At 35.9% G+C, this 26,574-nt stretch overlaps 2 protein-coding genes and 1 long non-coding RNA gene across 8 annotated transcripts in view; 2 read left to right on the top strand and 1 right to left on the bottom strand.

The window, feature by feature from the left end:
- si:dkey-192l18.12 overlaps positions 1 to 14,863 on the top strand; it is a 73,133-nt gene extending 58,270 nt beyond the window's left edge. The window contains exons 4-8 of one of the 3 annotated variants that reach the window (XR_015524651.1): positions 7,363 to 7,687; positions 12,212 to 12,339; positions 12,496 to 12,545; positions 12,623 to 12,778; positions 14,693 to 14,863. This is a non-coding gene — a long non-coding RNA (si:dkey-192l18.12). Of the gene's footprint in view, positions 1 to 7,362; positions 7,688 to 12,211; positions 12,340 to 12,495; positions 12,546 to 12,622; positions 12,779 to 14,692 lie in introns of those variants that run through there. The other 2 variants (XR_015524652.1, XR_015524653.1) reach the window with 2 other exon arrangements.
- On the bottom strand, positions 4,543 to 18,192 carry med1l (mediator complex subunit 1-like). 4 transcript variants are annotated; one of them, XM_087308645.1, is made up of 17 exons: positions 17,667 to 18,192; positions 16,665 to 16,765; positions 15,272 to 15,344; positions 15,131 to 15,185; positions 12,618 to 12,750; positions 12,488 to 12,516; positions 12,255 to 12,326; positions 11,029 to 11,103; positions 10,857 to 10,933; positions 10,705 to 10,770; positions 9,842 to 9,953; positions 9,520 to 9,644; positions 8,824 to 8,939; positions 7,449 to 7,647; positions 6,812 to 6,913; positions 5,893 to 5,995; positions 4,543 to 4,878 (listed from the first exon to the last, which is right to left on the bottom strand). In XM_087308645.1, the coding sequence occupies exons 2-17, from the start codon at positions 16,752 to 16,754 to the stop codon at positions 4,623 to 4,625; spliced, it is 1,683 nt and encodes a 560-aa protein (XP_087164771.1). In that variant the 5' UTR covers positions 16,755 to 16,765; positions 17,667 to 18,192; the 3' UTR covers positions 4,543 to 4,622.
- Positions 17,677 to 25,947, top strand: ralaa (RAS like proto-oncogene Aa). Its single transcript, NM_201018.1, is given in 5 exon segments — positions 17,677 to 17,917; positions 19,344 to 19,579; positions 22,570 to 22,778; positions 24,250 to 24,424; positions 25,427 to 25,947. Coding segments are annotated over 4 exon segments (621 nt in total). The 5' UTR covers positions 17,677 to 17,917; positions 19,344 to 19,465; the 3' UTR covers positions 25,550 to 25,947.
- Positions 25,948 to 26,574: the final 627 nt, after the last annotated feature.

Below are 26,574 nucleotides of genomic sequence, written 5' to 3'. Positions count from 1 at the left end.
AATTTCACATGATGACAGACTTTTAATTCTGAGTTTTTTTCTTACAGTCTCAACTTTGCAATTGGCAAATTGATTGTGAGGTTAAACTTGCTACTCTGAGATTCAGTACTGCTACTGATTAAATAAATAGCTTGTGTTTGGGGTGTTAAAATACAGTGGCATATACATTTAAATAGCCTAGACTCAGAATTGTGCATTGAATTTCTTTCACTTTCAAATACTGTTCTGGAAAGAAGCTTTGATTCTGTGTCACGTGTCCTCAACAACAATAGTTATTTAAAAATAGTGGCGTGACAGATCTCAAATCTCACGGTTCAGATCGCATTATGTTTTTTGTAGGCACGAATTGGATAATTTTTCAGATCAGCCAATTAGGGGAGGAGAAGAATGCCATTCTATTTAATGCTTTCTATTTATTATAGAAAAAGCACTGCAATACACTTTCGGTTTTAACAAACAGATCTGCCTACAACTTTCATTTTTGAGCGTCAAGTTAAATGCATATGACAGTGATTTTATTCTTCACCATGAACATCAGTGGTTTTATCTACACTATAAACTGTTCTCTCAGCACGTCTGTGTTATTTGACTGCATCTAACTCAAAAGACTAAACCTATTTCTTGATTTCAAGCACAGATCTGAATGCAGCGATTGGAAGGGTTAATGAACATATGCAAATCACCATCATTTAAAACTGATGTTGCGTGGGTGTTGAGATCCTGATCTTTTCATGATTAATCGTGCAGCTTACATTAATTGCATTAATGCAGGCTAAAGAAGCAGTGACAGAAAACCCCTTTAATAACCTAAGAAACCCTCCACATCCTTAATAACCCGCCATAACTTCTTCTGTCATCGTTATATTTTACAGGCGAGCCTAAATGCTTTCATACATGTGATTTGAATGATCCGAGAGGTGATCTCTCTGGGATTTTTACAAATCTAGGATTAATCTACTAGTAAGAAAATGTATTACTACGGGTGGTTACGTGTTTTACAAACCTTGGGTTATGATCCGTACGAATCACGGATCAACCATGATCTGTTACAGCCCTATTTAAAAGACATCACAAAAAAAGGCTCAGGAAATATGCTAAAGTGAACTTAAAAGAACTAAGAAATAATCCACATATTGCTCAAACATTGGGACAAATGAACATACGTTAATATCAGTGGCAGTACAGCTGTCCTCATCTCTGCAAAGCGAACAGAAAACCCTCGTCTGCATCCTTACTGTGCTCTCTATTGTTATTTAAAGACTTCCTGCACAGAAATAAAGTGATTTGAGACTATTAACGGAAGTCTTCAAAACAGGAATCATACACACAGGGGTATTTTTGTCCAGGGATTACTTCCATGAGTAGTGAGTGAAAGCCTGTGACCTTTATGTTGCAGCGACAATACAGAGATCCTTATTGTTCACAAGTGCCGAGACTGTGTTTTGTGCTGGTGGCCCTGACGCGCCGGACACTTATTGTTTTAGATATCAGCATATCAGTCTTTATCAAACTCCTATTATGACTAAGGTGAATAGACTCATGCTAAAAAAATCACATAGTTCTGTCCAACTTTACTCTAAACACGCAGATATGTCCAGACGTATACTGATATTCAGTAAATCGTGATTATCTCATCTCTATCATCTCAAACACATTGCAAGACTTAGATGCTTTGTTTCAAGTAAAGACTGACAGAAACTTGTTTATGCTTTTATCAGCAGCAGGGCGGATTACTGTGATGGATTTTAAACTATTGTTACTTGTCTGTAAATCACTTAGATGAAAAACACACACAAATAAGTCCAGACATGTACTGATATAATTCAATAATTCAAAATATCTTGATTATGAACATGGCATGCACAATTAAAATCACAGACACTTCAAAATATGGTGAATAATTATTAATTTCAGCTTTTGAGTGTCTTTTAGGAATACTCGGATCGCTGTATTAGCAGTGGCTGTTCATCACAGCAGATTAAATCAGTTAAAATAGTTCATTAAGACTCAGGTCAGGCATGTCCAAGTTCGGTCCTGGAGGGCTGGTATCTCACAAAGTTTAGTTCCAACCCCAATCAGACGCACCTGGGCTAGCTGATCAAGCTCTTGCTAGGCTTTCTAGAAACATCCTTGCAGGTGTGTTGAGGCAAGTTTGAGCTAAAATCTGCTGGACACCGACAATCCAGGACCGAGTTTGGACACCCCTGTAGTACGCGATTTTTAAAGTTTATCTAGGTCACGGTATTGAAAATTAATTAATTAATAACTATTTTTAGGCTTTTTGTTTGGTGTATCAATATTTTACAATACTTTACTCCATTAAATTTGAGTTAATTTAACTTAAATTGCATGATAAAAACTACAAAAGCATTCATTAATCTTACACCGTTAATACAAATGCAGGGTTTCATACGATTATTTACGAAATTTAAGTGAATTGAACAAAGCAATTTAGTTGCACCCCAAAAAAATCTCAACAATTGTGTTTTAGCTCATTTTAAGAAGTTGAAAACAAGCAGACATATATGTTTTAATGTAGGTGATGTTTCTTGGTAACATGTTATAATAAGGCTGTATTAGTTATTGCATCATCAACCATGACCAACAGACTGAAAGACAGCTTCATCCATCAGGCTGTCAGGAAGCTGAACTCTCTCCCAGCTCTGCTCCCCGCTCCCTCCCACATTTATGTGCAATGTATGTACTGTAAATTTTCTTTTTCTTAAACTCTACTATTTTTTATATATATATTTTATATTAATGTTAAGCACCTTGGGTCTGAGAGTAACGCAATTTCGATTCTCTATATGTCTTGTACATGTGGCTGAATTGACAAAGCTGACTTTGACTTTGCTGATCCGTTACACACCTGATCACTAAATATATAGTCAAAAACAAAATATCACAGTATCAGATTTTTACAATGTCTACCGTACACCATGATATGCAGTTATTCACAACACAATCTAATAGTCAGATGCCTACACCACACATCTTCATTAATAGCGTTGCTGTTGTTGATCATGTATTCGTTTATTATCCCTCTGTGAAACACACTGAATTGCACACAAGTTGTTTATCTTGGAGCACACTTTGAGAAAATGTTAAGCGTCTGTTTTTTGATGGGTGTGTGTGTTTGGCTTTGCATGGTACCAATCAGCCAGCGGTGTGTGTTGGCCGTCTCAACCAGGGTCAAATGCCAAGCCAGAGGAAACCTTTTACAGCCAAACGCTCTGCAACCCAAGAACGCTATCAACTTCCTGTCACCGACTGGCACACACACACACACACACACACACACACCCCAAACAGGAAGAAAACCTTGCATTTGTGGATTTGGAAATGCCTGTGAAACCTGAGATTCAGAGAGAGCGTCAAGGTCAGATAGAGAAGTTGCGTAATTTGAGGTTTCAGATATATTAAACCTTCATTGCTGCTTTTGAGGAGGTGTTTGGTCCCTCTTTAAAATCAACCCTTCTGTATTCAAATTGACTCCCCTTTCGCTGTGTTTGTGGCTGTTTTGCTCCATTGACTTCCATTATAAAGACATTTTTTTATTGTAAAGCCTGAATTAGGCTTGGCCGGTTATACGGTATACCGCGAGATTTAAAAATAGCAACGGTGTCAGTTTCAATACCGTTATTATGCCGTCATAAAAACAATGCACTAAAATAGAAGACAAATATTAAATATTATTTATTTAATGCTTACAAATGCATGATTGTCATCACGGGATAGTGTGAAGGAGAGAGAAGAGATGTGAGGTAAGATGGCGAGTTGCGCATCAAGTGACCTGATCTCGAAAAAGAACACAACCTCTGCAGTTTGGTAGTATTTCCGGTTTCGATTGAAGAAGAAGGGAGATGTGGTATATGCGAACTAGGGGTCTGCAGTCCCACTGCTGTACCGCGGGACCCGACCACATTTCTTGCGGCCCGGGAATGAATTTCCGAATAAATCACAGGAGCGATCGGCAACTCTGGTGTAATTTAAAAGGGAGCGGGGGGCGGTCTAACAATATCGCTCCCGAGCGAGCGAGCACGCACGCATCCACGTGGATGCTGTTTGTGTGTGTGTGTGTGTGTGTGTGTGTGAATGAGAGAGAACGTGATGCTGTGCGTCGCTTGGTGCTCTCCGTGTGTGTGTGTGTGTGTGTGTGTGTGTGTGTGTGTGTGTGTGTGTATGAATGAGAGAGAGCGTCCCACGCTGATCTCTAATACAAACGAGACAAACAGGTGACTGCAAACCTAAGGTCGTATATACGGTATTCAGTTTCTGATTGGTTTAGGCACAAGCCAACAGTGCGGTGACGCTGTCTGAGCCTTACTTCATAATTTTTTATTATGCACGGTCATACCGAGGTAAAATAGGGAGGAAGTTTGACTGTATCAAAATTTGCATACCGCCCAAGCCTAGCCTGAATGCATTCTTGATTGTTGGTGCATTTTGTTGTTGGTAAGAGGTATAATTAGTCATTTTGCATTAACAACATTGACGTTTCTCAATGTATGACCTCAATAAATGAGAAAACTGCCTTAAGAATGCTTTTAAAATAACATACCTTTATTTAACCTCAGTCTAAAACCCTGATATGAAGTGAACTCTACAGTAAAAGCAGGAGATTACACGAGTTCTGCTGGGAGTCCAGCGGTGGCCCAGTGTGAATAGACACCCAGAGAGGCACATGGGGAAGGGTTAACAAACGCGTCTGTATTGGCTTTATCACAGAAATCAGGAGTAAGAGAAACGCTGATGTCCTCCTGAACCGCAGCGGGGACACACTCACTCTCATCTGGGTCTGACACTGGTGCGGGACGCGTCCGCAGACTGGCCACTCTCCTGCATACAGCCCTCATTGTGATGGGGATGGACATGCATCTGGAAAAAAAATCAAATCAAAAGAAAGCAAAGGGAGGAATAAAGGTTTAATTGCAAGCGTAAATAAATATGATAAGAGATGTAGAGCTTTAGCAGAAGTCAGAAATTCAGGTACAGTAATTGAATAATCCAATGTAAAATAACACTGTACTCTTCACTGCTGACCAGAACTCAACCTTGCAGAAACTGCCATGTGACGACTGCAGTGCACACATTGTGATATCGATATATTGTGCAGCCCTAAACGGAGGATGTTTCCAGAACACGAGTTCCAGTTTTGAATATGGCAAATTTTTGGCTGTAAAAGTGCAGTAGATGATTTTATACACATTTTTTGTGCCGTCAAACAATTAAATTGCAATTAATTTCATTCAAAAGAAGTTCATATTTACAATATATATATATGTATCTGTGCATGGGTGACATGGTGGCTCAGTGGTTAGCACTGTGGCCTCACAGCAAGAAGGTTGCTGGTTCAAGTCCCGGCTGGGTCAGTTGTCATTCTGTGTTGAGTTTGCATGTTCTCCCTGTGTTGGCATGGGTTTCCTCCAGGTGCTCTGGTTTACCTCACAGTCTAAACACATGCGCTATAGGGAAATTGATCAACTAAATTGGCTGTAGTGTATGAGTGTGTGTGTGTGTGTGTGTGACTGTATGTGAATGTTTCACAGTGCTGGGTTGTGGCTGAAAGGGCATCCGCTGTGTAAAACATATGCTGGAATAGTTGGCGGTTCATTCCGCTGTGGTGACCTCTGATAAATAAGAGACTAAGCTGAATGAAAAATGAATATCTGTGCATAGTGTATATAAATATATGCATGACTATATTATATATATTATTTGTTATGTACCAGCCCAGGACTCAAACCAGCAACCTCTTTGCTTTATGGCCACAGTGCTAACCCCTGAGCCACAGTGCCGCCCCTTGGATCATCATGAGGGTGTTTTAGAGTTTGTTTTTGGGTGTCTGAACCCTTTTAAGTTCATTTGACGTTTTTGTTGTACTGTACATACCGCATGAGGACTCTGGATATGTACTCATCCAGCTCATGATCCATAAAATCAGGCATGAGGAGTTTGCAGCTCATCTGATGAGAGTCCACCACCGCCACATGAACTAAAGCAGAAACAAATCAGTGCACTGGCTTCCAGAAGTGATCACAATTAACATTTGCTCATTATTGGAAAAGAAATACAGAAAACAATAAATTAATCTACTGGAAACTAAAAATAAGACAGATGCCTGCACTGATAAGATATTGAATCATAGCCTGCATTTATTTTAACTTAAAGAAAACCAATGAGATTTTTAATTTCTATTAACTTTTATGGTGTATACGGTTTAAACAGTTTAACACGTGCATATTTATTCATGTTAGTTTTAGGATATAATACTTTTAACTTCAAAATGGTTCATACAACAGTAATAAAAGCATAAAAATTATACTATTAATTTGTAAAAATGCCTGAGAACACAGTAGGGTTTACTGCAATAATCATATGGAAAGACATGTATTTATAATCAATAAAAAATAATAATAATAAAATAAAAAAAAATTATATATATATATATATATATATATATATATATATATATATATATATATATATATATATATATATATTAAAAAAACACCACATTTTAAAAAATAGATTGGTAGGGATATTGTTTTATAATTGAATGCATTGACTAAATAAGGAAAAGTCCGAATTAATAATAATTGCAATGATGCATTTTCAAAACCAATGCAGCCTGTTTTTGATTAAATAATGTAAATCTAGTTTTTACGGCTGGTAAAAAAAAAAAAAACATATACAGTATACGGTTAATAAGTCACCAGCCAATGTCATAAATAGTTGTAGGCCCTGTCTGAAAATATTCTACGGTTTGCATTAAAAATCTGAAGGATCAGTTTGAGTAAAGAGTCCTTACGAACAGCCAGATGCTCGCTCTCATGGAGGCTGAATGTGATGGAAAAGCAGTGGTCTGATTCTGGAAGCAGCTCACATGTCAGCTCAGACAGTAAAGCTGCATCTATAGGACAGATGGCATTAACAGGGTTCACACACATCTTGCCTAGCTTCAAATTCAATCAGCTTTCAAACACTTTCCAGGTTTAAAACAGTCACATTCAAGGGCTCATTGTAGAGACACATTTGAGAGCAAGGTTATATTGTGTTTCTTTGTAAGATACATTAAAAGGTGCTTTAAGATGGACTCTTTTGCATCATAAAAATAAGATATCTTCAGATATGTTATACTTGTTTATCTGAAATCAAAGCTAAAGTCAGATATTCTGCTTTGAAAATGTGCGTTCTGTTTTGCAACGTCTGCCACTCAATACGCCACAAAGAGAACATTAGTGCATAGGAGGAAATATGAAGAGAGCCAAAACAATTCCAGACAACTTAAATACATCAAATAAAAACCAAATAAATTCAAGCACTTGTGGCTATTTTCAAAAATGTTCTCCTTTTTTCCAGATTCACAAACAAACCCGGTCTTATATTACTGCAAACGAGTGTGTGAAGGCCAGAGGAGCGAGTGGTGAATAATCAGCATTACTGACCAATGCTGTGGCTGTGTTTGCTGAAGCAGCTCTCCAGCAGGACGCTGATGGCAGACTGATGGCGGAGGATCTCCAGTAAAGCTGGGACGTGGCCCGGGTGCGAGAACGGCACCGCATCCATCAGGACTCCGTTCCAGGTCTCGCAGCTCCATTGGGCCCCGGGGAACACATAACTGTGGCACTCAGAGCCAGGCAGCGGCTGAGAAACATCGAACACAGCAGACGAGGTAAATACCAAGGTTAGTTTGTCTAATACATGCTTCAATTCATTAAATGTATGCATTTATTTAAATTTAACTCGTTAAGAAACTTAAATTTGAGTGTTTTGAGGGATATTTACTGCATTCTGATCGACAGTAACCTCTGATGAACCATGTTAGAGCTTAATGTAGGTCAGACTATGCATCTAGTTTTACATTGCTTTTAGTGTTCTGGAGCTGCTGGTGTCAGAATGTAGAGTTTTTTTTCTGCATGGACTGATTAGCATAATTATGCTTTCACAATGGTATGCATCGCTATGGGCTGGTCAAATGTATATTATTTATATCATCTATTCTTTTATTTTTTAATATTATTACTTAAGATACAGATCAAAGAAACCCATTTCTCACTGTTAAAGGGCTGAACCCCCATACAGCTTGTTTTGGCATACTTCAAGGGGATCAGGCATTAATTAGGAAGGTCAATCCCCCACAATCCTGCCTGTAACTCACACCCTAGTTATTGCAACACTCAATAACAATACTGCATATTTTCCCAGGATTGCGCAGACATAATTTCTGTTAAGTTATAGATTTTCAGTTTTAGTAATTGTAGTTTAACAGCAGCCAAAAGTTTGAACAACCATTGAACCCAAAACACACAAATGCAACTTAAAAAGTGCAAATTGCAAAGAATTTAGACAAACTTAATTATTAATAATTATTAAAACTTATTAATAAAGAATGTATGTAGTTAGTGCCTAGTTTACATTTGTGTTTAAATTGTTTGGCAAAGTGTAGTCATGCTCTCGAATGGTGTTTGGTTGTAAAATTGCATCCTATTTTTACTTTTGCTAATTATTATTCTTTATTTCAGTTAGTTTTTTTTTTATTTCATTGACTTGTTAGTGTTGTGTAGCTTTAGTTTTAATTTATTGCGACTATTGCAGTAAGTTTTTTTTTTGACTACTTTGATTATTTTACTTAAATACAAAGCAGAGAAACGCACAAATGAATCAAATCCTCTTGCAGCAGCACATAATGGCAAGGACATGCAATGCAAACAATGGTAGTCAGTTACGAGCAAACAGAAGAACAGTTTATGCAATGTCTCGCATTAGCATGGCTAGCATAGTTGTTTGTGCAGATTATAGGGGTTTGGATTGTAAACAGACCACAAGAAACTGCAGGCCGTCTGTGCAGGATGTGTTGGGGTTGTATTTTCTGCTGGTCTTCAGGAGTAGTTTGTGTAGCGGCTCCACCTGCAGGGGTTTCTCTGCTATAACACCATCTGTGGGATCAGAGAAAGCAGAGCACTTGGGGGAAAATGCAGGATACTCTTTGAAAATGATGCATAACCCAAGACGCTGCAGGTGAATAGGGTAAATCTGTTATACTTGTCACCGCACTTCCCCAGTTTCTGGATTTTGTTTGGTGTTAATAGTATTGCAAAATTTTAAATAAGCAATCAAGACATCATTTCAATGAATATGCATTTTTTCTTCTGGAAAATGTATTATTTCATTTATTTTGTCTAGAATAAAAGCAATATTAGTGTTGGATTGTCTCCAGAACAAATCACTGTTATACAATGACTTGCCTAATTACCCTAACTTTACCCTAATTACCCTAGTGAAGCCTTTACATGTCACTTTAAGCTGTATAGAAGTGTCTTGAAGAATATCTAGTCTAATATTATGTGCTGTCATCATGATGAAGAGAAAATAAATCAGTTATTAGAAATGTTTTATTAACTATTGGTTAGAAATGTGTTGAAAACAAATCTACTTTCTGTTAAACAGAAATCGGGGAAAACAATAAACAGGAGGGCTGATAATTCTGTCTTCATCTGTATATCTCGTATAATGCACCTGTGATTTTGGCCATCTTCTCTATGAAGGACGTGAGCACAGGTAACGGCGGCTGTAGTTTGAGCAGAAAGGTTGCAGGGAGAAGCTGCGAACAGGCCTCAGTGAGTGGCTGAAACACAGGAAACCTAAAACACAGGACAAAATCAAAACTCCATATTGGCTGACAAAATAACTGTGAGAAAAACTAATATTGCAGCATTCATCTGCTCGACTGGAGTTAGAGAGTATTGTGAAGATTTTAAAAGAGCTTTTGTACGGTGAACAACGACTAAACGACTTAGAGTAAACGGCTAAATGAGTAAAGTGTCTAAACACTGCTCACCCACAGGAGTCGACCTGAGGAGGAGAGGAGATCAGAGACTCCATCTGCAGTCTGTGAGAGGAGTCAGTGCTGCCCGCCGTCACCAGAGCTACACGACCTGCGCTGACCTCTCCTACACACACACACACACACACACACACACACACACACACACACACACACACACACACAATGTCAGAGCATGACTGAGCCCATTTCATACTTAGGTCTCTCTCCACTGTGTGACAGTTCAGTACAGGCATGTTTACACCTGATCACTTCATACTTTCTCTAAATCACACAGCTATCAGATTTCTGAAAACGTTCCCATTTACATTTGACCACAATAATACAGATATGATTCTGATCTTCAAATCCAGCACTACATGTAAATTTAACTAGGTTATGTCAACTAAACAGATAGATACACCTGCCCCTTTTATAATGTATAGAAACACAAGCTATAGATCTTATAAGGCATACAAATAGTTTTAGATGCAAGCTGTAAAACAATCACATCCCACAAGGCTTCACTGTCATTAAGTCTGAATGAAATCTCTATTTTTGTCATACAGATACATGCAAGACATCCTTCAAAACTGTAAGGTGTTTAAATTAATTTGTGTATAACCTACTCTCCCAAAAACAAAACAACTTGCCTTTGTAAATGCATTGAACAGTGTATTTTTCCATTATCTCCTTTCAGAGACGGGGCTATCGTGAATTAAAATACTGATTCTTATACTAGAAACTAATTGTGCCTCACCACTTTAATTTTATTTATTAAATTCAAAATGTTATTTAAAAAAAATAACTAAAATTAAAACTTACAATTAATAAAACACTCAAATAAAATGCACTGAAAATGAAATCTGTTTTAATACCGGTGCTTGACAGCCCCATGAGAGCATCTGCTGGACTTATGTAGTACTCGATGGTCATTGGTGAGCCTGTGAGGAAGAACATATACACAACGAATGAATATTTCTGATCAAACACGCTGATCTGAAGACACGGTTTAATGTTCCCTGCGCACCCTCTCTGCCAGACTGCACGTTCCCAATCCTGCCGTTCATAATGAGGTCAATGTGAAGGTCACTTTCTCTCAGAGATCTACAAGAAATAACATTCACAACATCACACACTCCTCTTCAAACATGGCAAGTGTGTGTGGGTGTGTGTGTTTTTCAGTGCGAGAACTCGCACACCTTGGCAAATGGGATATTTTGAAGAGGTCAGTTTCCAGGTGCCGAAGAGAGCTGTAGACTTTAATCTTCACATCACTGGCAGAACACAATCATAATTAGAGAAATGTTAAAATATTATAGGACATATGCTGATATTCAATATATTGTGATAATGATCATGCTCAATATTGATATCATGCTCTCTTCAAAATACGGTGAATAACTATTTATTTCGTAAATATATTCAGATTGTTGTATTTGTGGTTGTTTGTCACAGCATCAAATTAATAAAAACTCAATAGGCAATTTAATTTTGATTAAGTTAACCATGTTCTTTTTGCATGTTAATCTGCCCGACGACATCAAAAATTCAGTGTTCATTTGTTAACAACTAAATTTAAACTTTAATCTAATAAAAGCGCATTTTAACTTTAAAATTAAATGTTATTTTAACCACTCAAGCATTTATTAAAAAAGCTGATATTATTTTCTTAGTTATTGCATAACATATAAAAAAAGTCAATCATTTTATTAAAAGGAATTAACAACTAATTATTTTTTTATTAAATTAACTATAAATGTTGATTTTTCTCCCTGTTGATTTTAATGCATTAATTGTTGTTTATTAATGATATGTTATTGTATATTAGTGTTTCCTGCTGTACTTTATTTTCTTTTCGCAGTTTAATTGGTTTAAGAGCTAAAGCAATACATTACGTATTTATTTTTATTTATTATACTGGTTAAGTCTTTTTTTGCAGTTTAGGTTAATATCCCCGTAAACACTGTATTATTTATTATTTGCACAATGAAAATAGCACATTCATTGCACTAATTCATCTTGAGTTGTACATATACATCTGTAATCATGTTCACATCTATCTGCATACCTCTGATTATTAATAGCAACCAGTACATATAGTCATCTATTGTAAATCTCTGTTCATTGTTATTACAACCTGCATATAATGTTCATAATACATCCATCTATAAATATCACCATAGTTTTTCTGTAATTGCACTTTATAACTGAGACCTGTATCCTGCACTTGGTGCTATTGCACTCCTGGTTAGACCTAAACTGCATTTCGCAGCCCTGTACACGTATAATGACAATAAAGTTGAATCTAATCTAATCGTAATAATACTGTATATCATGATAAAAGCTTCAGCAGTTCATCTCAAGATTATCTGAGACCCACAGAAGCCTAAGACATACAAATGATTGCCTGATAATCAGGCAGTACCTGTCTCCTGGGATGTTGTAAAATGAGGCAAGATCATCCATCTTTAGGGAGAACTCTTCAAATTGTTTCATCCTGTAGGAAAATGGTAAACATTCATGCTTCAACTCTTTAAAAAATAAATAAAAATTATATATATATATATATATATATATATATATATATATATATATATATATATATATATATATATATATATATATATATATATATATATTAATAATAATTCTATTTGCCTTAACAGCTGCAGGAGTGACGGGCTGGACTAAAACAAAACAAACAGTGTTTATACAGGTAACACATGAACACAGCCACATGTCTAGGTTATACAGTGCGTTCTGAAAAGGTAATCTGTAGATCTCTCACCACAGGAGCTTCCCCGTGATGAGCAACCCTCACATCCTCCACTCGTCCTCCCGGCAGCAGCAGCACCTCGATATAAAACAGGTCTGCGGTCAGGTAACACACCGTCTCTGTGGGGCTCAGGTGGGACCCCAAGCTAAAAAAAAAAAGAAAAACAGGACATGGTAAGATTAATGACAAGAGCAATCTGCAGAGATATACAGTGCTCAACATGAATGGAGTGCGCCCCATTTTAAAATGAAATGTTTTCATCCATTTCTCAGTCTATATAGGTCATATATTTTAGTGCATTTGAGCAAAACAGATTTAATAAACGTATATTTGTATTAAAATAATATTTTAGTCACCGAACATCTTTAGAAATAGAAAGATAATGCAATTAAATTCATGCGAAGTACTGGGAAAAAATTCTCCTGAAATTTTTTCCTAACATATAAATGTGGTTGTACTAATTTTGGACCATTATAATAAGGTATTGTGTTAGATTCGGCTTCGGCACAGACTAATCTAAAGTATACCCTGCTGAAAAATCTAGCTTAAACCAGCCTAGGCTAGTTGGCTGGTTTTAGCTGGTTGACCAGGCTGGTTTTAGAGGGGTTTTGGCCATTTCCAGCCTGGTTTCCAGCCATTTCCAGCCTGGTCTTAGCTGGTCAGGTTGGAGCATTACCAGCCAAATCCAGCTAAAAACAGCTTGACCAGCCTGGTTTAAGCTGGATTTAGCTGGTTTTGGCTGGACTCCCAGCTTGACTAGGCTGGTCAAGGTGGTTTTAGCTAGTCATCTCCCAGCCTGACCAGCTAAGACCAGGCTGGAAATGGCTGGAAACCAGCCTGGAAGTGGCCAAAACCCCTCTAAAACCAGCCTGGTCGACCAGCTAAAACCAGCCAACCAGCCTAGGCTGGTTTAAGCTGGATTTTTCAGCAGGGTACACACAAATATAATATTGTAAAGCTTCATTTCGATAATAATTAATGTAATTGAGAGATTTGCGAGGCGTGAGCTCATATGTTGAACACTGTAAACTCTAATATTTATATTAGTAAAATATTTGTTTAAAGAGAGACACATTAGTTGAGTTTATCTAATGAAGAGCTAATGTGCCCAAATGTCACACTATCTGATAGCCTTTTAATAAATTTGGATATTTTCAAGGCTTTGGTGTTGCTGCCTTTATATTTTGCTTTTTTGTACATATACACTCATGCAACTAAAGACACGGGTCACATTTGAGCAATTACTTCTAAGCAGTTAAGCTAAATTAGGAAAAACAGTGACCGCAATCAAACAGGTTTCCCAAGTAAATAAATACATTTTCTGAAATTTGAAGAATACAAATAATACTGCCTTACACTAAACATCTGCAGGTTGAGGGTGTACTGTATGTTTAAACAATAGTGTGCTAAAGCCTGAACGTTTACAACACTATCAAAATTATTCGCATATTTTAAATTGTAAGACTTACATGTAAGATTAAAATTGTATTTTGCAAGCCAGTCCAATAGTTGATGATGCTTTTATGTTTATGTATTAAGGCAAGAATGGTGTCGTTTTCAAAAAGTTGCACTTTAAAACCCAGGGTATCCACACGGTCTCAAGTCTTGAATCTCAAAAGCTCAATTTTAAGCCTTAAAAAGTCTTAAATCTACTGAAATGGTGTGTTGTAGGTCTTAAAAAGTCTAAATTTCCCTTTGTTCATGTATAGGTACCCAATCTGGCCATTAACACCCATACAATCAATCTCAAAAAAACTTTTAACTTTATTTAAAAATAGCATTTAATTACTTTCCTTACAGTGACAATTGCTTAAAAGTTCTCCATTTATTTACTGCTGAGGATACTGACCTATATATATATATATATTATTTTTTTATTATTATTATTAAATTATTATTGTTGTAGAAATAATTGACAGCTATGTTTTATTCTATTATTGGTAAGGGTTATAGGATTTGTGAATTGATTTATTTGAAAATTAATAATAAAAAGTCAAAAATTATTACTAAATGAATTTAATTAGTCATTTTTTTGATAGAGCAAGTGAAAATCTTTCATTGATTTTCATCTGCTTTTCGGGGGCCAGGTGGTGGGGGCAACAGTCTCTGGAGAGAACCCCAGACTTCCCTCTCCCCAGATGGTTCCTCCAGCTTCTCTGAGGGGATCCCGAGGCGCTCCCAGGCCAGGCGAGAGAGACATAGTCCCTCCAGCGTGTCCTGGGTCTTACCCGAGGCCTCCTGCCTGGAAACCTCCCTAGGTAGGCATCCGAAACAGATATTCGAAAAAATCCTTAGCATTTAGCCCTGTTCGAGTTTAAAATTTCATTCATAATGGCCTAAAAAGACGTCTTAATTGTGACACCTGCAGAAACTGTAGTGTTAGCTCTTTCAGGCCCCCAAAACACTGGGGTCATGCAAATGAATCTCCAAAAGTTATTTAATAAACAAAATACTAATCTCGATAAATAACGAGTACTTCATAGATGAAAATGGTAATGGAATCTCCATGTAGGAAAAGTTCAAACCCTCTTTGTTTGGCGATCATCTCTAGTCTGGACACCATTGCTGCGGAGGACGACACTACACACAACACACAAAACCAGGAAACTGTAAAAGACTGACATTTTTATTGATTACTATGATAGTTCAATTAAAAAAAATCTCACCGTTGAGCGCCTCGTTGATCTTCTGCAGACATTTTGCGATTGGTTCACAAACTCTGCCGTCTCGTGTTTTTTCCTGTGAAGACAAATATTCCTCACCTGCTTATTTCGCCACAGAAAAATGCAGAAAATCCCTGAGGGATGACTTTCGCAGACTAAAATATAACCCAAGCATAGCCTCCAGTGATTTTCCAACCAACAAATAGCATTATGCACCTTACAGCTGCTCGGAGGAACTCAGATTTAATCATCTTTGTGGAGAGAGACCTGCTGTTTGGCACTGATTTATGCAGTCTTAAGCTCCACATCTGGATCAGATTTGAATGGTTTTGTGTGCAGATAATGGCAAACGTCTGAGGGTGATGTGTCTGACATCCAGGGTTTGGCTAATGTGCAATAATTGACCCTTACTGACCTCTTCCATATGACATTGTATGTGTATTTTTATTATTATACACATTCTTAGTGCTTATCGCCCCCTATTGGTGCATAGTTTTATAATCTTGATGTTAAAGGGATGGTTCACACAAAACTGAAAATGCTGCCATCATTTACTCATCGTACATTCGTTCCAAACATTTGAGTTTCTTTATTCTGTTGAACAGACAACAAGATTTATTTTGGGGGGGAAAAGCCAGAAACTGTAACCATTGACTTCGTTAGTATTTGGATTTCCTACTATTTTATATTTATTTAGTATATATATATATATATATATATATATATATATATATATATATATATATATATATATATATATATATATATTTATATATTTATTTATTTATTTTTAATTTTTATTTTTCGCATTAAGTTTTTGGTGAACTGTCCCTTTAAATTTGAATTTTATTTACTAATGTTGATAACACGCATTAAACAGTTTGTTTAGATGCCAAGTATAAATGAAAGATTAGCTGAACTATATAAAGGTTAATGATTGCAGGTTATTGTATAGGTTTATTATTTTTAACGGCAGATTATGAGAAGGTTAAATTCAGTAAATAAGCTACTATCTTTACATACTGTGAGAGTTAATTATTTTTGGTACTGAAAACTGAGGTTCAGGTCCTTAAACCTGCTTTCTAGAAGACCTACTGGAGGTTTATTCTTTTGGCAACAAAACTCCATTAGGGCTGTGTGATAAGATGATAACTGTACATTTTCATTTGAAGCAAGAGCATTATAATTAGTATTTATTTTAGTTCTCCCATCAATCGTTGTTATGTCATTGTTGTTTAAATGGACGGTGTCATGTAAACACTTTGACATTATTGTTTTGAGACGTTTGTAAAATTGACAGCATTTAAGGCTTTTTTTGCCATTCAGATCTCAATATTAATCACGTGACAGAAAATAATGAGTGGAGAAGCGCAGAACATCTCTAAATGTTTCTTACCATACATCTCCGTACCAGCTGGAATGACTCATTCCAAGATTTCTCAGCATATTTGGACTTTAATTCAGACATTAAAGTTTTGGTCTTCATGCATACAGGACCTATGGAGTAAAAAACTAACATGTCATATCTCGTGTGGAAGACATTTTAACGAAACTGATATTATATGTTTATAGCAGTAGCTAAATAATTTATCACACAACCGGTTAAAATAACTATAACCCCTAACTACTGTAGAACCCTCACAAGCCAATAACAAATAACGACATTTTGTCATCGCTCATTAGACGTTACCGCGCTCGCTCTTGAACTCCATTTTGTTTTCTTAAATACGTTCAGACTGCTGTTCTAGACTTATGTCAGAAGATTAAGAACTCATCACTTCGAGATAACCAAATGAAAATGAATATTCAAACTTATATCTACTTTTCTGAGGCTAATTATCTTCTAATTGACTCTAATTAGCGGGCGCGCTCGAGAATCTGGAGGCGGGAGGTGTTGCGATATGGGATACAGCCGCGGCCGGAAGTTAACGATTTTTATTGACTAAATTGTCCATTAATTGTATTTTATTAGCGTCCACCCCTAACCCCAACCATCACAATAATGTAAATAACGATAATTACACCGAGAATTATTCTTATTATTTATTAAATTTTTGTTAAATTGTATTTTATTAACGGGAACCCAACCCTAACGCTCACAGTAATGTATAAATATATAAATTTATATTATATATATAATTTATATTAATATCGCTGTACATTGTCACAAACATCATGCTATATCAAAGACTATAGAATACAGCAGACATGTTATGCTGCACTGATAATTGAATTGTTGTGCTCTTAAGTTTACCAGCAGCCATAGATAAATGCATATTGCATATTTTTAAAATAAACTTCGGTTATATTTACGTGAGCGTCCGCAGCTGTATCCCTTCTAGACTTACCGGGAGGGAGCCGCGCGCGCATGCGCAGACCGCCGTGCGCGCTTCCCTACCCTGCCTGCATGGAAAACCGAAACGGATCCATGTGACCCGCCTATCGGGATCCTCATCAGCTCCACACCCGTGATCTGTGAGCTTCTGCCACCGACACACCGAAGATCACGGCGATCCCAGACGGAAGTGCAGTCTGAGGGCAGCGAGGCCGGTTCCGGTGGCGTTTTTCGGGATGCAGTGACAGGAATCTCAGCTTCCCGGGAGTCCTTGTGTTTCTGGATTACCTTTAGCTGAACGAGCAGACACAAAGGTACGAGCAAACACAGCTGTCAAGACGGAGATTTTACCGGTGTCCTTATTAATGTCGTGATTTGTTCTCATATGAAATCCTGACTGGATGCTAATAGATGAAAGCTAACTGTTATCATACAGAACATATGATAGGAGAGTGTGCGATGAAGGCTAGCCGGACAGCTAGTGTATGTAACGTTATATTTTTTTGTGTGTGTGTGTGTGTGTGTGTGTGTGTGTGTGTGTGTGTGTGTTAGAGTGTGAGAGAGAAAACAGTACCAATGACCCTCACCAGAAGTACAGACACCATAGTAACAGATGATAATACCATGGTATTTTGATTTTGACTAACGATTATCATCACAATAGCATAAAATAAACAGTAAATTGGGTTAAAATGTCCCTAAACCCATGGTAAAAGTCTGCAGAATGATGAGTATTGTGTGTGTGTGTGTGTGTGTGTGTGTGTGTGTGTGTGTGTGTGTGTGTGGTGTGGTGGTGTTGTGTTAGGAGACCCAACCCTGGCATCTCTCTCCATCCATCCATCCATCCATACATACATGCATATATAATGTGCACATACACACACACCCACAGTCATGTGTGTGTGTATGTGATGAATCATTCATTCCTTACATCTTAGATTATCCTCCTCATCATCATCAGTTCTTCATCTGTCACTCCTCTTAGTGTAGATAGATCTGCTGTCGTTATAATGTGAGATGCTGTAAATATGAACAGTGTATTTAAGTTGTTTGTGCTCCAGCGCAGTCACATTTGCAGCCTGAGGATCCTGTTTCAGATCTTTGTTTTGCTTTGATGTGTTGATATGTCAGCAGCTGTCAGTCACTGAAGCCCCGCCCAGACCACCGCTCTCCCTCAGTAATTATTCATACTTTGAGTTTGAATGAGATTTATTTCAGCGTACGCTTTATTTCTGTAGTTTTATGTCCTTTTCCTTTTTTATATTAGGATTATTATTTATTTCTGTTCAACTTTTAATTTGTTTTATATAACAGAGCTTTTACAGTAGTTTAGTATACATAATGTGAATTATATTTTATTTTTATAGTTTAGCTTAAGTTTTATTCCATTAATTATGTCTTTTTAATTGTATTATTATTATTATTTTTATTTAGCTTCAATGTTTTTATTTACCAGCGTTTTCACTTGTAGTTATTAAAACTATTATGTTTAGAAATGTGTTAAAAACATCCCATCTCTGTTGAATAGAAGTTGTGGAAGAAATATAAAAGAATTGTGATTAAACAGGAGGTTTAATAATTCTGACTTCAGCTGTGTATGCGGCTCGTGATTTATTGCATTTATTTATAATAATCTGCACATGCTTAAGACGTGTCTGTGCGATTTATTACAGCATCCTCTTGTTTTATGTCTAGACTATAAGTAGAATATTAAATAACCAGACTATCCATCTTATCCAGGTACAATTGGGGCAGTGCATGGTCTTCTCTCCGTCAAACTCCCACCTTGACCCCTGGCTTCACTGACCTTTGACCTGGTACCCTGACTCTCTCCGCTCAGTCCTGCTCGATCTCCTGTTATCATGGCGGCAGCGAAGCCCAAAGGGCAGAACTCGCTGGCTCTCCACAAGGTGATCATGGTGGGCAGTGGCGGCGTGGGCAAATCTGCTCTGACACTGCAGTTCATGTATGATGAGGTGAGGAGGATCTCTGCATTTTACACTAGAGATGAAGGATGATCTTATTGTGAATATCTTGTTGTTAATTTTGATTTATTTTTCGACAGATACTGTGATTGCGATTTTGATTCATTTTTGTGAAGTCAAGATGATGCTCAATATTGTAGTTAACACACTAAAGGGAATACAACATTCTTTGTCTGAATATACAAATAATCATCATTAATTGCGTGTATATATAGGTATACACAAATATTTCCCAAATGCTAAGACATTTTTCACAGTATTTCCTCTAATATTTGTTCTTCTGGAGAAAGTCTTATTTGTTTTATTTCAGCTAGAATAAAAGTAGTTTTTAATTGTTTTAAACCCATTTTAAGGTCAATATTATTCGCTCCTTCAGCAATATTAGTGTTGGATTGTCTCCAGAACAAACCACTGTGATACAATGACTTGCCTAATTACCCTAACTTTACCCTAATTACCCTAGTGACGCCTTTACATGTCACTTTAAGCTGAACACTAGTGTCTTGAAGAATATCTAGTCTAATATTATGTGCTGTCATCATGATGAAGAGAAAATAAATCAGTTATTAGAGATGAGTTATTAACACTATTATGATTAGACGTGTTGGAGAAAATCTGCTCTCCGTTAAGCAGAAATTGGGGGAAAATATACAAGGGGGCTAATAATTCTGGTTTATGTATATATATTTGAACTGTCATTAATCCCCATTATCACTGTAATCTCAATATTATTTGTTTTGTAATATTTATTCATCCATTACTAAACTGCACTTCACACCTTTTTTTCTATAAGTGTAATGAAAATTTTTTTCTGAAAACATTGACTTTTTTTATTATTTAATTACTTAATTTCAACATTTTATTTTATATATACAGTTGAAGTCAGACTTATTAGCCCCCCTGAATTCTTAGACTCACTGTTTATTTTTCCCCAATTTCTGTTTAACATACAGCAGATTTTTTTCAACACATTTCTAAACAAAAGTTTTAATAACTCATTTCTAATAACTGATTTATTTTACTTTTGCCATGATGACTGTAAATAATATTAGACTAGATGTTTTTCAAGACACTTCTATACAGCTTAAAGTGACATTTAAAGGCTTAACTTGGTTTATTGGGTTAAATAGGCAGGTTCGGGTAATTAGGCAAGTTATTGTATAATGTTTTGTAGACATTCGGAAAAAAAATAGCTTAAAGGGGCTAATAATTTTGTCCTTAAAATGGTGTTTTAAAAATGTATAATTACTTTTATTCTAGCCGAAATAAAACAAATAAGAATTTCTGCAGAAGAAAAAATATTATCAGACATACTGTAAAAAATTCCTGAATCTGTTAAACATTATTTGGGAAATATAAAAAAAAAAGAAATAAAATCAAATGGGGGCTAATAATTCTGACTTCAACTGTATATCTATTTTTCCTCAAAATTTAAAGACTTTTTTCTAACTAAAAAACATCTAATTTTATTATATAAATGTACATTTATTAATTTAATTCATAATTCATTTTATTTAATCTCCATCGTCACTTTAATCTCAACATTTCCTTTTCAATTTAATGATTTTAGTTTAGTCATAATAATGATTTATTTTCAACATTTTATTTATTTATTTTCTTAATTTAAAGACTCCTAAAACATCCCAAATATAAAGTTTATTCTCAACATTTTATTTCACCATGATTTTTCTTTTTAAATTTAACCAGTTTAATCTCCATGATCACTTTAATCTCGAGATTGTATGATTTATTTATTAATTGCTGAACTGAACTGCACTTCACACCTTTTTATTCTAGGTGTAATGATTTAATTTTTTTCAAAACCATTTAATGAGTTTATTCTCAACATTTTATGTAGATTTTGTTTATTCTCAAAATTGAAATACTTTTTTCACCCAAAACTCATAGATTTTTTATTGTCAAAATATAAAGTTTATTCTCAACACTTTATTTTATTTGCATTATCACTTTAATCAAAGTTTTATGATTTTTTTTTTCAACATAATTAGTTTTTATTGAGGGACACGGTGGCTCAGTGGTTAGCACTGTGGCCTCACAGCAAGAAGGTCGCTGGTTCGAGTCCCGGCTGGGTCAGTTGGTGTTTCTGAGTGGAGTTTGCATGTGCTCTTTGTGTTGGTGTGGGTTTCTTCCGGGTGCTCCGGTTTCCCCCACAGTCCTATAGGGGAATTGGGTAAGCTAAATGGTCTGCAGTGTGTATGTCCTGGTCCCCCAGATTGGGGGTTGAGCGCTGGAATAACAACTCACCCCTAAAAACTAGATATTACGAAACACCAATATGGTTCGGCTAAATTTCAACAAAGATATAAAATGACCCTGGGAGTAAGTAATTACTTTAATTATAATTTTAAAAGAGTTTATTCTCAACATTTTATTTAGATTTTTTTTTTCAAAAATTAAAGACTTTTTTTTTTACCAAAACACATAGATTTTTTATTCTTGAAATTTAATGTTTATTCTCAACAATTAATTGCATTTAATCTGGATTATCTCTTTAATCTCAAGATATTTTTTATCAATGTTAAGATTTGTTTTTCTCAAAACATCATGTCTTTATTTTCTAATTTAATGAGTTTATTCTCAACATTTTCTGTAGATTGTTTTGAAATGTAATATTTATTGTCAACGTTTGATTTTATTTAATCTCCATCATCACCTTAATTTCCAGATTTTTTTATTCCCGAAACGTTTTATTAAAGACTTTAATTTTGACTTTTTTTTTCAATAAATCAAAGACTCCCAAACATCCTAAATATAATGTTTGTTCTCAACATTTTATTTCAGAATATATCTATGTATATTAAATTCTAATCAGTTTAACCTCCATGATCATTTTAATCTCTCGATTGTATTATTTATTTATTGATTTATTATTGCTTAACCCTAATCATCTTCCCCCTAATATTATCACCATCTTGTCTCCAATTACTCCCTAATCACTTTTCCTCTGTGTTTTCCCTCAGTTTGTGGAGGACTACGAGCCCACGAAAGCGGACAGCTACAGGAAAAAGGTGGTTCTGGATGGAGAGGAGGTTCAGATAGATATCCTGGACACGGCCGGACAGGAGGATTACGCTGCGATTCGGGATAATTATTTCCGCAGCGGGGAGGGATTCCTCTGCGTTTTCTCCATCACTGAACTAGAGTCTTTTGCAGCAACTGCGGATTTCAGGTGATTTACAGCTCTGGGCTTATTTAAAAGAGCAGCATTGATTTCAGACTCTAAAAGTTGCTCTTAAATTGATGAGAGCGTCTTTTCATGCGGTGATCTTTTTTTTTTTTTTGTCTAATTGTATTAAGCTTTGGTTGCAGTGGTTGATTATTGCAGATGCCAACAAGTGGCTTAGTCTAGTCGATCTGCATTTGTGTATGTCTCTTCTGTTCTCCAAGAATGTGTTTATATCAAAATACAGTAATATTTGTGAAATTATCTTACAATTTAAATGAACTATGATTTCACACTGGAGTGTAAAGTAATGATGCTGAATATTCAGCTTTAGATTACTGGAATAAACATGATTTTAGACTATATTAACTGAGAAAACTCTTATTTTAACTAAGGAGTAATTTATAGAGGGAATTACTAGAAACACTGCCGTGTGGAGTGCATGTTGCACCTCAGATGTGCATTAATTTAGGATTTATTTAATCAAAAAATTGAATGGACTGGAGTGCATTATTGTACTTTTCCTTTGTTCTCCACCCCTGTATGTTATGTTGTTGTGTGTTATATGTGGCACATGAACATGCCATTTCTCTCTATCCTCAGAGAGCAGATAATGCGGGTCATTTATTAAGTTATTTTATTAGTTAAATTTGCCTAAAATAAACAAATATATATTTGTATATTTGTATATTTGTGTGTGTGTGTGTGTGTGTGTGTATATATATGTGTGTGTGTGTGTATATTTTTATATATATATATATATATATATATATATATATATATATATATATATATATATATATATATAATGTATTATTATATATTTTAAATATTTATTTTATTTTTACCTTTTAACTTGTATTTTATTCATAATTTTCATTTATGTTTTTATTTTTAAGTATTTAAACGTTTTTAGTATGCAGGTCATTTCTTAAATATATTTTTTTAAGTTTGTTTATTACATAATTAATTAGAATAATACAATTTATTTGCTTCTGTGGGAATATTTTTGCAGTTAAATTTATTTAAAAAATTTATTTGTTTACTTATTTATCTGTTTATTTCTGTTTATTTAATTTTCTATCTATTTATATTTTATATTTTATCATTTATATTTACTATAAAACATTTGTAGTTGCTTTAGTGTAAATGTTTGTATATGGCACAACTTGAACCCAGCGTTTCACTCCATCCTCAGAGAAACGGGTCATTTATTGCATTAGTTTTAGTTACATTTTTTTAAAATATAGAAATTAAATACATATTTTATGTTTTGTTTGATTTTTTTATTCATTTAGTTTGATTTATTTTTATTGTTATTATTATTTTAATCTGTCTGTCTGTCTATCTATCTATCTAATTCATTAATTTATTAATTTATTTAGTTAGTTAGTTAGTTATAATAAAACATGAAGTTGCTTTAGTGTAAGTGCTCTTTGTGGCACAACATGACCCCAGCGTTTCTCTCTGTCCTCAGAGAGCAGATCCTTCGGGTGAAGGAAGATGAAAACGTGCCCTTTCTTTTGGTGGGAAATAAATCTGACCTGGAGGACAGAAGACAAGTGAGCGCCGACGAGGCCAAAGCCAGAGCGGATCAGTGGGGTGTTTGCTACGTGGAGACGTCTGCTAAGACCCGCGCCAATGTAGACAAGGTCAGCACCACAAAACAGCATCAGTACACCAGAGTGCCAATTATACATTGATCGAGGGACTTAACTTTTTCTGTAATGTTAGTTTGTTTAATACCTGCTTCAGTAAATCAGATTTACATGTTTATTTAAATGACATCTAATTTATTAATCCGTCCCTCCAGGATTTTGCTGAATTTAGATTTTCTGCAGCTAAACTGATTAGTTTTGATGAGGTCTTAGCAGCAAATTTAAAACTATTTCTTTTATGATTTTGCTGTGAAAATATACACAAATATGTACACATCTCTTTAATAATTGCTTGATCTTGAAATTGCTTGATTTCTGTCATTTATATATAAACACTGAGAGAAACAGAGAGAAACTAGACTGTACTCCTGAAGCTGCTGAATTATATTTAATTAAATTAATGCTTTTAATCTAGAAAAAATAAGTTGTTGTGTTACCATAGCAACTGTAGAATCAGCACAACAGATCAAACAATGCTACTGAAGTTGTTACCATGGCAACTGTAGAATCAGCATAACAGATCAAACAGGCCTACTGATGTTGTTGTGTTACCAAAGCAACTGTACAATCGTTACATCAGATCAAGCATGCCTACTGAAGTTGTTACCATAGCAACTGTAGTATCACTACAACAGACCAAACAGGCCTACTGAAATTGGTGTGTTACCATAGCAACTGCAGAATAACCACAACAGATCAAACAGGCCTGCTGAAGTTGTGTTGCCATAGCAACTGTAGTATCACTACAACAGATCAAACAGGCCTGCTGAAGTTGTGTTACCGTAGCAACTGCAGAATCGGCACAACAGATCGAACAGGGCTGCTGAAGTTAAATTAAAATGTCTCAGGATAATAATTTTGTCATCAACTGTACATCTCCACTTTTTGGGCTACAGTTATTATATCTCAGACTATTTCCCTTGCTGATAGAACTAAATGTTTGGACTCTTCATGAAGCCAATCGTTCTCCAAGATGCCGTGCGATTTTGTTTGCAGGTTTTCTTCGACCTCATGAGGGAAATCCGCGCCAGGAAGATGGAGGACAGCAAGGAGAAGAACGGCAAGAAGAAGAGGAAAAGTCTGGCCAAGCGAATCCGCGAGCGATGCTGCATTTTATAGTGTCCGTGCTGGTTTTCTCTCTCCGTTTGGCAGATGTATGTGTATGTTCTCTGTTTCTGCTGCCAGTAATCCTCATCTGCGGTGTCTCCTGCTGTTTGTGTGTCGGATGTGGGCTTCTCCGAAGGACCAGGACAGTCTGAACTCTTAGATCGATGCGGTAGAGTGTCTTTTATTCGGTAATATTGTCCAGAAGCGCAGGACTCGGCCGGTCTGTGTGGACTCGCTTCCATAAAGCTCCTGCGCAACACGCAGATCCGAGAGCTCTTTTATTTTATTCACGTGTCAGATGTTTGTTTTACGGGCTGTCAGGCCACCTCTTTGAGTTTAATGGCTGTGTTTTGACATCAGTCTTGGGTGATCCAGTGTCGGATTAATAAATAGAGATGAACAAGACGGCAGAAATGTTTGATTCAGTCACCTCTCTTTCAAATGCTCATCAAGGGTGCAGTTATGGGATCAAAAATAATGTCGTATCTGAAGCTATAGTGCAATTAGATTCACTGTAAAATAAATAAATAATGTTATTGTGTTCATTAGGGTTGGGCGATGTCGACCAATTTGGCATCGTACGATGTCTAATGTGAAACATCGCGATGGACGATGGCATCGTCGTCATAGGCAGAGGTGAATTAATTTTTTAGGAATAATTAATTTATTCATAACAAATTTATTATTTGTAGCCTACCTTTTCAACTACCTGACCCGCAAGGTCTTTGTTTTACCTATAAACACACACACACAGATTACCACCTGTCAATCACTTTTTCACCACAACAGATCAAACAGGCCTGCTGAAGTTGTAGTGTTACCATAGCAACTGCAGAATCGGCACAACAGATCAAACAGGCCTGCTGAAGTTGTAGTGTTACCATGGCAACTGCAGAATCGGCACAACAGATCAAACAGGCCTGCTGAAGGTGTTGCGTAACTATATTGATAAACTATATTGAGTCTTGTTCCCACTGAACTGAAGATTGTTCTCGTTTACTCTCACTGGTTTAAAACCTTTTTGAGTTTCTTTCTTC

This window comes from Danio rerio, chromosome 24 (genome assembly GCF_052040795.2).
Source record: "Danio rerio strain M-AB ecotype USA chromosome 24, GRCz13ab, whole genome shotgun sequence".
Lineage (NCBI taxonomy): Eukaryota > Metazoa > Chordata > Actinopteri > Cypriniformes > Danionidae > Danio > Danio rerio.
Note: the sequence above shows the minus strand (reverse complement) of the source record. Positions and strands in the feature narration are given on the sequence as shown.

Bases quoted from the DNA above. Each gene is read 5' to 3' on its own strand.
- med1l (XM_087308643.1), bottom strand. From the start codon at position 17,638: ATGCGCGCGCGGCTCCCTCCCG. The intron at 16,766-17,616 runs GTAAGTCTAGAA...TTTACTCCATAG, and splicing joins GCGCGCGCGGCTCCCTCCCG to GTCCTGTATGCATGAAGACC. The intron at 9,645-9,841 runs GTGAGCAGTGTT...CCTGTGTTTTAG, and splicing joins CCTCAGGTCGACTCCTGTGG to GTTTCCTGTGTTTCAGCCAC.